Source organism: Rattus norvegicus, chromosome 7 (assembly GCF_021556685.1).
Source record: "Rattus norvegicus strain SHRSP/BbbUtx chromosome 7, alternate assembly SHRSP_T2T, whole genome shotgun sequence".
NCBI lineage: Eukaryota > Metazoa > Chordata > Mammalia > Rodentia > Muridae > Rattus > Rattus norvegicus.
In genome coordinates, this window is record NC_141540.1 from 37,426,694 (window position 1) to 37,440,462 (window position 13,769).

The window sequence follows — 13,769 nt, forward strand, 5'->3', positions numbered from 1 at the left end:
TTGCAGGGGAAGGCTTGTGGGGTGAGAGACGCAGTATCGTCGTGCGTGTCAGCAGCCATCATATGGGACTGCAGGTGCACAAAGGCACTGAAGTACTGCTTCACCCATGGGGAGAAGTCGGTTTATCCAATGCAGGTTTCACAGACCTTGCCTTTCTTCCTCAGACAAATCATTGCTTGCCGAACAATGCCCATCTTGTTGGCAGAGTCCAGGCGACCTTGGGTCTGTTCTCATGGTCTGTCCTGGTTTTCCGATGTTTTCCTTGATGGTCTGATTTTTGACAAGAACAGAGAAAAAATTTTGACAAGAGCTCAGTCAGAAATTTAAGACAATAATTTGGTTATCATTCTATATAGGGGGCAAAAATTTACATTTGTCTCAACTCTTGAAGATGATTTTGTAATATTTATTCCTCTTTTAAGAGAATCTGCTCGATACACAGAGCAGAATTCTGCTATTCTCAAAGATTCCCATTGGATCCTTGGTGGTTAATAATAGTTGAATCCAGCTTGCTTATTCTTGTGCTAGAAATTCTGGCCAGTGTGCTTGCCAGTGATGTTCAAAGATAGAAGAGGCACAGTGTACCTCACGGTCAGTGACTTCTGGAATGCATTCCTATGAGTATTTGATTACCAGACAAACGTTTTCTATTAAAACTGAGTCATGGACGATGCACTGACATTTTAGAGCTACTTAATACTAATGGAGTGTTTTCTGGAATATTTTGGTAATTACTTTAAAACCTGATTAATTTGTAACAAATGATGAGATGTTAAAAATAACCAATATTTTGGAAATGGTGTAAGTTATTTATTTGTGACAAACCATAGGAAGGAAAGACTAAGAAAGGGTGTTCCTCCTCATCAGAGTGACCTGAAGTCGTTCAGAGATAGACCTTAACTACCATAGTCACTTGCTGCTTATTCTCTCTGTGTAATGTGGATTTCATCAAAAATGAGTCTCTTTTTGCTCATGTCAATGCCTAATGGCTGTACTAAACACAGTTTTCCCCTTGGAGAGTTTAAGTCTATTCGTTTTCCCCGTTTTGTTTTTAGCACAAGAACTACGTAACGTAGGCTGCACACAGAGATAGCGCCCATGGCGAAGCACTCTGCGAATGTATGTAGAGCGTGCTATTTACAAAGCTTACCCAAAACAGAATCAACTTATAAAGCAAAAGTGCTTTGTCCAGTTTGAAACAGTGAACATTCTAGATTAAGAAATAAGTGAAGTAGTTTGTTATTTCTCCGAGTAAACTGCCTCACACCAATTTTTGATATCCTGTCTCTAGTTTGATTGCATGGGTGGTCAAGACATCTGTTATGCTTGCGTAATATGAAGACATGTATACCGTAACATAATGGACAAGTACACACTTGCAGGGTTGTAATTCTGTAAACATCTTAGAAAAATTAAATGCACGTGGCACTTGTGGTTATCTACGATACTCCTCCCAACTAGAATCTGAGAGGTTTCTGTACTTTTAATAACCATATCACACTTTAAAGGCAAACTTAAAATGTTGTGCTGTAATTGTAACTCACAGTGCACTGTGCAGCTGTGATGTTTGCACAGTGACTGGTAGATCAAATCTAGAAAAGAAGAATCTTGAGTTTTACTTACTGAATTGGTAGTCAGAATGTAAAAATAAGCTTAAAATTGATAATCTTGGCCACTTTACACATACCGGCCCTAATTTAGAGCAGCTTTATTTAAATATAAATTGAAAATTTATAAGTGGAAGAATAAGAAAGTATTCCTAAAATATTTTCTAGGAAAGATGACTAGAAATTTTTAAGTTTTTATTTTTATTTACTTATTTATTCATTTATTTATTTATTTACTTATTTATTCATTCATTCAGTCAGTCAGTTAGTTGTTTGTAGTGTGAGAATTCGACTTGGGGACTCACACATGCTAGGCTATCACTGTATCACTGAGCTATGGTCCCAACCCTGAGCCTTTAGTCTTTTTAAATTGTCAAATTAATTTATTTCTTTGTCTCTAAAAGCCTAGCATAGAATTACCATATGGACAAGCAGTTTCACTTTTAGGAATGTACTCAACGAAATTGAAGTAGGTATTCAAGCAAAACACGGCTAAGAGACTTCCTCATTCATAGCTGACTGGTTATCAAGTATTATCATCCTGTAGGGTGTCTCTGGTTGTTTAAAGGTTCTTATATAACAGGATTCCATATTCAGGGCAGTAATCTCAGCCTCCGTACGGATGCACACTCAGTATTTCTGTTGTACTCACTCACTGACACACCTTTCTGAATGTCTAGTAGTAGAGGTACAGATGAGATGCCTTTTGGTAAGAATTACGTGTGTTATATTCTACGGCATATTTAACGTTGTGTGCGACAGACACATGGTAGTCACGTTAAGACAGCACATGGAGGACTGGTTTGCAAATAATTTTAAGATGTGAGTAATTTGATAATAAGAAACCTGGGGGGGGGGCGTATTAGTAGCTGTTAAACAGCTTTGGTCACTGGACCAACCTAAAATGTTAAGGTCTTTTCTATAAATGTGTTTTCATAGAAATCCTTTCTAACTGTTGCACTTTGAATGAGTCGCCAAAGAAGTGAGCTTACCTGTAAACGATCTCTGTTACAGCCTTGTGTTTTGTTCTGTTTTCTTAACCCTTCTCTTGTGATCCTGACTCTTGGGATGGCTGTGGAATGATTCTTGGATGCCATGAACCACAGAGCCCATTGTGAAGAATGGCAGGCCGCCAACGTCTCACAGCATGCATTCCTTCCTCCATCAGTACACAGGGTCCTTCAAGAAGCCCCCACTGCGAAGACCCCACAGCGTTATTGGAGGAAGCCTTGGTTCCTTTATGGCAATGCCCAGAAATGGAAGCAGATTAGGTAACGTGCTTATTGGTTTGCTGTGTTTAACAGTGTGCTTGGAGGACATGCGCGCTGGCGTGAGTGTATGAAGAAAGCCGGCCTCTTTCACTGTCAGATCTCCTCTAGTCATGTAGAGCCCAGGAAGGAAGATGGGGTGCTAACACCGCAGAAAGTGATGCTTCCGTGTCTGTTCATCCAGAAGAGTGGGTACCACTTCAGCGTGCTTCGGGTCACGACCGCATTATCACAGTACAAGAAGTAGTTACCAGCTGGCTTGTTACTCTTTTGCCTTTATGTGCTTTTGAAATATCCAGGAAAGATACCTGCGAGTTTGTGTGTATTTTATGTCTCGCGTCTTTTTTGATAGTGGAGAATTATGTTTTCATTTTAGAAATCACTTTAAATAGAGCTGTTTCATTACCCCATTAGATAGATGTATTTACTACAGTTCCCGAACGTCTTACTCCACCGTTTGCTTTATTTCTTGCTACAGTAGGTTACTTCCGGTTCTTGTCCCTAATTTTAAGACTATGAGCCTCTCTACAGTGTGGCTTCATCTGTGAGAAATGTGCCTTTATCCCTGTCAGCACAGCACAGAGAGTGGCGCCGGAATCATCAGCCTGGTTCGTGAGAGATGAGTGTCATAGTCAGAGAGACGAGTTGTTAAACATAGCTATGGTTGTAGTTTATATTGCACAGCTTTAGAGTTAAGCTAAGTTAAAAGCCAAAGGTAATGAGTGCTCCAGAGTCCTTACCCCCTAACTGATTTCCTGTTACGGTTGTCTACTCTCTGCGATGATGTTATTTGCATCATGTGTCAGTACTGATAACACTGTGTGATGGTGCACCATTGCATATGTCTGGACAGTGCAACCTGTCCAGTCATACTGTGCCAAAAATCTGAAGCCAGTCACGAGGGAGTATTTATCTTCAAAAAATCAGGTCTTGGCTTGTAATTTTGTTGGCAGTGTAGTCAAGAGTTAGTTATGTTTTAGGTTGTATGGACTGGAGTCTGTTGAATATTCTTTTTCTGTGTGTAGTAACCCTTTAAAATTGCAAGAAACGGGGTTGGGGATTTAGCTCAGCGGTAGAGCACTTGCCTAGCAAGCGCAAGGCCCTGGGTTCGGTCCCCAGCTCCGAAAAAAAAAAAAAAGAAAAAAGAAAAAAGAAAAAAAATTGCAAGAAACATTTCTAGTTCAAGAGCAACATACAAACATCTGTTCTTGAGACTCTTGGTCTCGAGTTAAGAAAGTAGCATTGAAAATGTTAGTAATGTTGATTGGATTTATCAGTGTATTGTGTCTTTGTCAGTTTACTAGTAAGTGGTACAAGCTTGACTAAGCAAGTATTCTCTAGTTCTTGATACGCTTCCGGTTTCCTCAAAGTTCTTTACCCTACTACAAGTTCGTGAGGCTCTGACATCAGCCTTCACTCTCAGACCTCACTTGTACTCTGAAGGAAACAGAAACAGTCGTGCTCATTACCGTGCCTGAGTCTCCTGGCCGAGTCAAACGGTTCTCAGTGTTTACCCGTACCTGAGATGGACACCTTTGCTTGGCAGTCCTTGTGGGACAGGGCTGGCTGGTTTTGGTCGCTTGTTAGTCCTGGGGAACTGAATCTGCTGCCTCATTAAGGCTTGCTTCAGAAATGCTAAGTCACTGAGCTCGCATGGCCTTTCCAGTTGGTCTAGGCAGGTCTCGAACTTGTGCACTTGCTCTCAGCAGAGTTTTGGTACTTTAGAGAGCACAGACTTAGTTTTGCCGTAGATACCCAGCGAGTAATGCTTGGAACTCAAGGCAGCGTCTTGCTGTAGCCTCAGCTGGTGTCTTCTGCTCCATCCTGTGCCTTAGTTCCAGGTCACAGGCATGCGCCACCACTTCTGTCTTGCTACGGATGGGTAGCAGCTTTTGAAATACTTTAAGACTGTCCTATGAGTGAGTTCCATTTTTGTATTGACCTAGTGATACATTTAACCAGAGAATAGGTGTAAGAAGTAAAAGACCAGGCAGGTTTCCACCCCAGCTGTGCGCCTCAGCTGCCTGGTCTAGAAGCCGGTTACTTTTAAGGCTCTAACTCCCGGCATCTGGAAAATGAGTGAAGTTACAGTAATTCTCAAGAACTCTGTCAAGGCTGTAATTTTATTCAAGTCTTGATAATAACTTGAATTATTTTTCTTGGAACAATATTCATAGTTTGAAAATGTAAAGGGATTTCCCTCTCCTACCTCTGCCTCCCTAGTGCTGGGGTTAAATGCTGTGCCACCATGCTTGATGGATAGCTTGCTCTGTATTGCTGAAACCATGGTCAAAAGCAGTTTGGAAAGAGGGTGTTTTCTCTTTCTTTCCTTCTTTCTTTCTTCCTTCCTTCCTTCCTTTCTTTTTGTTTTTGTTTTTTGACATACATGTCACAGTCTGTCACTGAGAGGGAACCCAAGGGAGGAACTCATGCACGGCAGGTACCTGGCGACAGCATTTGAAGCTGAGACCATGGAGGGTGCTACTTATTCCCTTGCTCCAAGTGTCTTGTTCAGCTTGCCTTTTCATTCACCGCTGGGTCCTCACATGTCAATTATTAACCAAAAAAAAAAAAAAAATCATCACATGCTTTGCTTGCAGAGCAGACTAGTGGAGGTGTTTTCTCAACTGACTTTCCCTAGTGACTCTAACTTGAGTCAAGTTGTCAACCCTTCGTCACCTTGACAGACACATCACTACTAAACCCTAACCTTTCATGTTTCCCCTAACGTATCATACTAATGTAACCATTATATAACTCTAAAACATATATATCTTTGAAAGTTTCATGGTTTTAAAAGATATTAAAAAAACTTTAAAAAAAATTCAGTCTTTAAAGTATCTTAAAATCCAAGGTCTCTCCACTTGAGCTTCTGTAAAGTAAAAAAAAAAGTTACACATTTCTTGTTCCAAGAGGGAAAAGGCACGACACAGTTACATTAAATCGGATGACATCCAGCCTTCAACAGTGTTAATGAAAGCTCATAGCTATGTTCAGCATCTGGGACTCACTCACTCACGATCCTGGGGCTCCCTCAGACTCGACAGCTCCCCCAGCTTTCCTGTTGTGCCGACCACAGCACAAGCAGCTAACCTCACAGGCTCAGGTTGATACATTTAGTGAGAGAATAGGTGTAAGAAGCAGAAGACCAGGTTTCTACCCCAGCGCCATACCTGCTGTCCTTGGCGGTTTTCCCACAGTCCTGGGCTCTCCAGGACTTTGGAGTCTCCATGGTAACTGGGCTGTACATTCAGCATGGCATGCTCCTCGGGGACTCTCCACACGGGGCTGAGCCCCGGCCTCTCTCCAGGAGTCCTTCAGTCCTAGGGTTTACACCGCAGCAGCTGAGACTGCACATCCACCAGTAGCCTACCCTGGCCTCTCAGAGTGCTAAGCCTCAGCCAAGCCTTCAATCCTGCAGCCCTCATGCTGCCAAGGCTAGTAACACATGGGGGACCATTACACATCGCCAAAACTGCGTGCCAGCTTGAGATGAGGCTTTGGCTCCCTCTGGACCACAGCTTATTGCGGTGACCCCGAGGAAGCACTTCCCAGATTTCACCTCCGTGGTGCTGAGGTCTCTTCATAATCACAGCTGCTTTTCACTCTCAGCTGACAGAAGCCACAGACTCTCAATTCAGAACCTTAGAAGCCCGATGAAGCGTTTGCCTCCCTCTGAAACAACACGCCAGGCCTCCACCACCTGTGTTCCTCCACCATCTTCCCTTCCAGCTCCCAGTGAATTCCCCCACCAAGCTTCCAGCACTAATGGCTTTTCCAGTTCTAAAGTCTCAAGCGTCTTTCCCCAAAACAACATGGTCAGGCCTGTCACAACAGTTTCCCACAATCCTGGTACTGATTTCTCTATTAGCTTGCTTTGTAAGAAACACCATAATCAACTTGAGGAGAAAGGGTTTATTTGGCTTACACATCTCTCTCTGAGGGAAGCCTGGTCAGGAACTCAAGCAGGGCAGGAACCTGGAGTCAGGAGCTGAGGCAGAGACCGTGGAGAGGAACTTTACTAACTGGCTTGCTCAGTCTGCTTTCTTACACAAGTAAAGACCCATAGTGGTTGAGCTCTCTCACAACAATCACTAATCAAGAAAATTCCCCACAAGCTTGCCTGCAGGGCAGTCTGATGGTGGCATTCTCTCAGTTGACTTTTCCTTCTTTCCAGATGACTCTAGCTTGTACCAAATTGACCAAAACCTAACCAGCCCACCTGGCCTGAGATTTCTTGTTTCTCCTGTAAGGCATTTATGTTTTGTTGTTAACTGCTTGCATTCCAGCACATAGGTGTCTTTCAGTACTGTGATTTCCGTTTGCCGAGTGTCTGTCTTTTATTTGTAATGTTAATGAAGTATACTGGATAGTAAGAGTTTCTTTTAAAGGTGACCAATGCCTCCTTTTCTGACACAGATATTGTTCATGAAAATCTGAAAATGGGATCAGATGGTGAGAGTGACCAAGCTTCTGGGACATCATCTGATGAAGTCCAGTCCCCTACAGGTGTTTGCCTCAGAAATCGTATACATAGACGGATCTCGATGGAGGTAACCAGTGAAGAAAATGGAAAGATAACCTTTGTACAAATATTTGTGTTTGTGAAGAAACACACGGTGCCCATTTGAAACATCATGACGGCAAATGGAACGTAGACGAGAGCTGTTTCTTAACCTTAGTGAGCTGTGGTCTGAATGTTTGTTGTTTCAAATTACTGTCCCAAGGCAGCTATCCATTAACTACAGTTCACATTCTGTAATAAACCTTTCCTTAGCCATCCTTTTTGGTGTTCATCCGAGCACCTCCTTGTTTATATATGTATGCTTTAAGAGGTGTAAATCGGGGTTGGGGATTTAGCTCAGTGGTAGAGCGCTTGCCTAGGAAGCGCAAGGCCCTGGGTTCGGTCCCCAGCTCTGGAAAAAAAAAAAAAAAAAAGAACCAAAAAAAAAAAAAAAAGAGGTGTAAATCAACTAGGCCCAGCTCGTTTTCTTACTTGGCTGGTTTCTCCTTTGTGGTACACTGTATTTATTTATTTCTCCATGTAAGAAAGAGCTGGGGACTGGAGAGACGGCTCAGCAGTTCAGAGCCTTGCCACTCCTACAGAAGAACCCAGGTTCAGCTCTCAGTGGTTCCAGGGGACCCAGTGCTCCCCTCTGGCCTCTGAGGGTACAGGACAGAGATGGCTCCCATGTACACATGCTGACAAAAAAAATCATGCACATGAAGAAATACTAAAATCAACCCTTAATAATTCATTTCTTTAAAGATGTATGTTATAGTTTTATGGACAGAAGTTCTGTTATGGCTGTTATTATTTCAATATACCCTGTAAGTTAAAAGCTTTCTGTGAAGATACTGAACACACTTTAAAAGAAAATTTTAGGGGGCGAAAGTGATGGTTCTGCAGGTGACAGCGCTTGCCAGCAGGCCTGGCAACCTGAGTTCGGTCTCTGGAGCCCAGGTGGTGAAGGAGAGAGCTCACTCCTTCCTGCAAATGGTCCTCTGTGATCTAAGAGATCATGTTCTATGGCAGACTGCTTATTTCTGCATGGAGAATAATTTCAAAGTAAAGTTCCACTTAAATTTGCTAAAGAAACGATTGAGTCTTTTTAAAACTATTTATACAAACCTTGTTATCCACCTTTGGTTATAATAAGTGTCTTTGCCGTAAGTGACCTTGTAACCGCCAGCCAGCTTCGGTTGTCTGTCACTAAAGAATAAGGGGCCTGGGCCCATGGCTTCCCACGCCTAATGCCCTGCTCCCTTATCTATCCGCGTAGGACTTGAATAAGCGGCTGTCGCTGCCTGCAGACATCAGGATACCCGATGGCTACCTGGAGAAGCTGCAGATCAGCAGCCCGCCCTTCGACCAGCCCATGAGCCGCAGGTCCCGCAGAGCCTCCTTAGTAAGTTTCCGCCTTGGCTGCGCTGTGAGGAGCTTGCTTGCTTTTCTGGATTGTAACTCCTTTTTCCTTCTTGTCCTTTTGTCCCTTCCCTTCTTCTCTCCCTCCTCTTCTCCTTCCCTTCCTCCCTTTCTTTTCTTCCTTCCTCTCCTTTTTGCCCTTTATAACTTTCTCAAACCCCAGGTTTGCATGCATCAGGCAAGCGCTCTACCAGTCGGTGGCACCCAGCCCTGAATTTTATTTTATTTTTATATGTATTTTTATATGTGCTTAGTTTTAGCACATTATTGGCTACTTACCGTCATTTCTCATACTTAAAGGGTGTACTGGAACAGAACTTGAATTACAGCTTACTTTTGAATGTATCTGCTGGCTAGATGTGCAGCCAGACGATAATGCCAGACTTTGAGCAGAGGACTCAGACTCTAGCTTTACAGCTCAGTGTGTTTGTGGTGTTGTCACACTGTGTGGCCATTCCCCAGTAAATACATGAAAGCTTTAGACACTTTCCTCTTTACTTAAGACACCTCATTCCTCAACTTACCCAGAAGCCCCGCTCTCCGATAGCAAAGATAGTTTTACACACATGTCATACTGTGTCAATTATACTCTTTTCGTAGTATGATTTTATATCTGAGCCTTATTATTCGTAAACATTTCGTATTGTTTCTGAAGTATTTAATACTTTATTTTTATCGAGAGAGGGTTTTGCTAGTCTGGAATTGACTGTGTCAATCAGGCTGGTCTCACATCCCACTTCGCTCAGCCCCCTTAGGGGCTGGGATTACAAACCTGTTCTACAACACCCGAATCTGTTTCCTGTGTCCTCTCACTTAATCTTTTGAGCTTTGTGTAGTTGTGAATATATGTTATAGAATGTGCTTATATGGGGGTTGGGGATTTAGCTCAGTGGTAGAGTGCTTGCCCAGGAAGCGCAAGGCCCTGGGTTCGGTCCCCAGCTCCGAAAAAAAGAACCAAAAAAAAAAAAAAAGAATGTGCTTATACAAATATGCTAGACGTTTGTATATTATATGAAGCCTCTGTACTATTATAAATTTACAGCCTGTCTGTCAGTGTGCAAACGCACTTCTGTTGTCACCTCGTGTTCAGTGTTAAGTCTGAGCCTATCTGTTTTGTCGCATGTAGTCGTGGTCTGCCGGTTTTCATTGTATGGTGCACAGTTGTTAACTGTCCTTCCTTTCTGAGTGTTACACCCTGTCATCCTCGTGTCATGGTCTCCAAGCTTGCTTTTAGCCTCTTGTCATGTCAGCTTCTGTCACCATTCCTGTGTGGATTTTGGTTCACTAGATCCAAAGTAAGCTGCAAATCTCCCATAGCATTTGCTACCTAACTTTCAAGTTATGTATGCTATTAGAGGTTGGCTTACTATAAGTTGTAACTTATTTTATGTATAATATTTTAATATTCGTATGCCTTTGTTGTAAGGGTCATCTCACCAGGAATTTGCTTAGATTGTGAAAACTTATTTCTTGAAGTAATGGAGTCACAAAATAAATTATTCTCTTGGAATGAATTACTATAAAAATCTTTTATTTGTATACAGACCAAATTATGGAGTCTTGACAGTGTTATAAAATATAAGGTTCTATAGCCATTTCCAATAGTCTGTATGATGTCTGTTAGTTTTTTATATCCTAACATAGTCCAGGGTAGACTGAGTATGCATTGTTAACTCAGGATAGCAGGGATGGCGTCTGTCTTCTCCGTGTTCTCAGCACCTGGCAGTGTCCTTGGCAAATGTGGAATAGATGAGCCTTGTTTCTCGTCCTCTGAACGATTTCTGTAGGAGAGTCAACACGCTGCCGACTGATTAATAAATCTGTCAATGTTCGACAGATGCCAGTGCAAGCAAAGTTTTCTAAAAATTACATTTAAAACTTTACCAATTGCTATTTGGACATAGTCATTGAGTCCACTAAGTTGAAAATTCTGTGAGGGGCTGGGACTAGTGTGTCTGATTCTCTGAATCTGACGGCCACTTCACTGGTATAAGTCCCTCTGTCTGAATTTCCTGGCCAACCACGTGGATGGAACTCAGTAATGTCATTTATTTTTTGTATACTAACTACTTGTCCAAACATAACTGTAATAATTACAATTTACCATTCACTTTTTCTTCTAGATATATGTTTATTTGTAACTGGCATATTCTGTGTATTTATCCGGTACAGTGTGTCATTTCATTACCTGGGTACAGTATGCTTTGACTAGAGGAAGCACCATATTTATCAACAAGGATCTATATTATATTACAAATATCTGTATTTATATTACATATCTGACATTTACAGTTATTGTTGGCTATAGTTTTTTGTGTGTATATATGTATTTAAATGTGCATGTGTGTTTGTGAACTTGTGCACATGGACATGTATTTGTGTGTGTGGTATGTACTAATAATGTCACTATATTTCATTCTCTAAAGAGCAACTCTGTAATATCAATTTGGATGCATCTGTTCCACTTTGTTCCACATGTACTTGGAATTATAGTAATTTCTAAAACATTTTCTTTATATAGCCCTCATTTTGTTGATAGTACTTTGTATTATCCTTATAGCAGACCTCAATATTTTTGTCATAATCACTGCTGGACCAAATGTTTCCAGAGTATGGTAGCATTCACTCACTCTAACAAGATGAGTGAAAAAAGAAGTCACTATTCCTGAGAGGAAAATGTTTAGCTTACACTTGACATTTTCCCATGAGCTATTTTAAACTATTTCAGTGATGTTTACTGTTTTGTTCATAGTACTTTGAATTTATTCTCAATGTAGTGTTGCTCTTTCTGTAATAGGGAACAAGAAAAATTCACTGCCATTTGAATTAAAATATCTGAATTCTAAGGATGCCCATGTATAAATAAAGCATTTTGGTATAGTTTCTATGACCTTGGTAATTAGCGTTTTACATAAACTTCTTGCATAAAAAAGAATCCAGAATCCAGCTGTCACACATCAGATACCTTATACAATGACCTACCTTATATAATCCTTAAATGTTTACTGCATTTTCTAGACTGAAACTTAAAGCTTCACTTGTATTGGGAACATTTCTGTTGTCATTTTACCCAATGTTTTCATAGTAAATGTTTTGATAGTAAAAAGTAAGGCCTTAATGTCATGCATACGGTAGACAGAATGACTCTAAAACTTTTAGTATCCTATTTTTTTTTCAGAAAAATACCGTATACATACAAAAAAAATCATTAAGGGTGGAAAAAAAACCCACTAAATCATTCAATAATACCACCTGTGACTAAAAATTGTGGTTTTCTAAAACCACATTGCATGGTGTTGTAATGTGTCTTTTAGCATGACATGTATGCATCATTGTATCAAAACTCTGAGAACAGTTCTTGTGAGGAACTTCTGCAGACTGGTCAGGGTTTAAATGCCTGTGATACTTAAAAGTCTTAGAGGTTTAAATGTTCACCAACAGAAAATTAGCCGGTTCTTGTACAGACTATTTTAATTATAAACTTTGATGTTTTTAAACCTTCTGATGTTTTAACATCGCATGTATTTTAAAACTTGACAACTGTTCAATAATTTCTTACTTGTTAGAGTTAGAAGATAAAGAAGAAGTAAAGTTTTAAGACTAGATGCTAAATTCCGAATTGTTTGCTTTCAGTCAGAAATTGGGTTTGGGAAAATGGAAACCTACATCAAATTGGAAAAGCTTGGAGAGGTGAGTATACTCTCTTATTTGTAAAAGTAAGGCATTTTCTTATTATTTAAACTCTCAATTAGGCCATAATTTTTTCCAACTTAGGAAAATAAAGGTTCTAGATACCACCTAAAAGATTATATACCTAATTCTGACAAGAACCAGAGGAAATTCCGCAGGCTCTGGCTTCCTCGAGCTTGCTTGCTGCTTCTGCGGGAACTGCTGTTAGTTTATAAATGGCCCGCCTTCCACAGCAAGGGAGGGCAGGAGAACAGTAGGCAAGCCCTAAGGGAGCTTCTTACAGGAGAGCCAACATGCTCAGATTATTGAGGAACATGAAGGTCTGAATCAGGCTTTCATAATTGAACATCATCATTACGTCTTTATTGCCAGTGCTCAGCGCCCTGTGGTTTTTATGTCTCATGACCTAAGTGCCTTTGATATTAAATCCATTGATCCGGTTGTTAATCTGAAATAACACAAGAATAAATATTTTGGAATCACCATAGTATGGTAGGGATACGGATTTTGCGTGCAGGGAACTAAGATGATTTTTCAAAAATAAGACAGACTTTAATGTGCTTAGAAGGTAGAAACTGAGGCTAAGGCCCTTTGTACTATTTTGAGCAGAACCTTACTGTGTAGCCCTGGCTGCCCTGTAGCTCACTATGTTGGCCAGATTGGCTCCCTCTGTCCCTCAAGTGCTGGAAGTAAGACATGCTGTCCCATGCCTGGCAACTATCACGTTTTTAAAATGTTCCTCAAAATATATTTTATAGGGCACATATGCAACGGTATATAAAGGGAGAAGTAAGTTGACAGAGAACTTGGTGGCATTAAAAGAGATCCGCTTGGAACACGAAGAAGGTGCACCCTGTACAGCTATAAGAGAAGGTACAGTATTTCCATAGAACTTTGGGTCTCAGTCATGTTAAGAGTACTGTTTGTAAAACGGGCTCAGTTAGAGACACACTCAGTCCCTGGAAGTCATTCTTGGATCTTTCAAATGTTAGTTTTTAAAACCAAAATACTCAACAGAAAGGAATTAGTCAATTGTATTATTGTCTAACTTAGAGTGAAATGCTTACGAAGCCGTTAAAATCTCTGACAGATAAATATAGACTTAAGAAAAATTTCTGTATCGTTATGGCAACTATAAATTAGCGACATCAATAAGTTTAACTGAATATAAGAAACAAATAGCATAGAAACATGATCATTTTGTTTTTAAAAATCAGTTTTTTTAATTGAAAATAAATACAGCACATACAATGTATTCTGATTATGACCCCCATGCCC

At 40.7% G+C, this 13,769-nt stretch overlaps 1 protein-coding gene across 4 annotated transcripts in view; it reads left to right on the forward strand.

Annotated features, from left to right (window-relative positions):
- Cdk17 (cyclin-dependent kinase 17) overlaps positions 1-13,769 on the forward strand; it is a 78,078-nt gene that overhangs the window by 48,045 nt on the left and 16,264 nt on the right. For 2 of the 4 annotated variants that reach the window (NM_001108082.2, XM_087557149.1), the window contains 5 exon segments: positions 2,714-2,878; positions 7,295-7,428; positions 8,659-8,784; positions 12,435-12,491; positions 13,250-13,364. In NM_001108082.2, the coding sequence (NP_001101552.2) occupies positions 2,714-2,878; positions 7,295-7,428; positions 8,659-8,784; positions 12,435-12,491; positions 13,250-13,364 (597 nt within the window). 4 annotated transcript variants of the gene reach the window in all.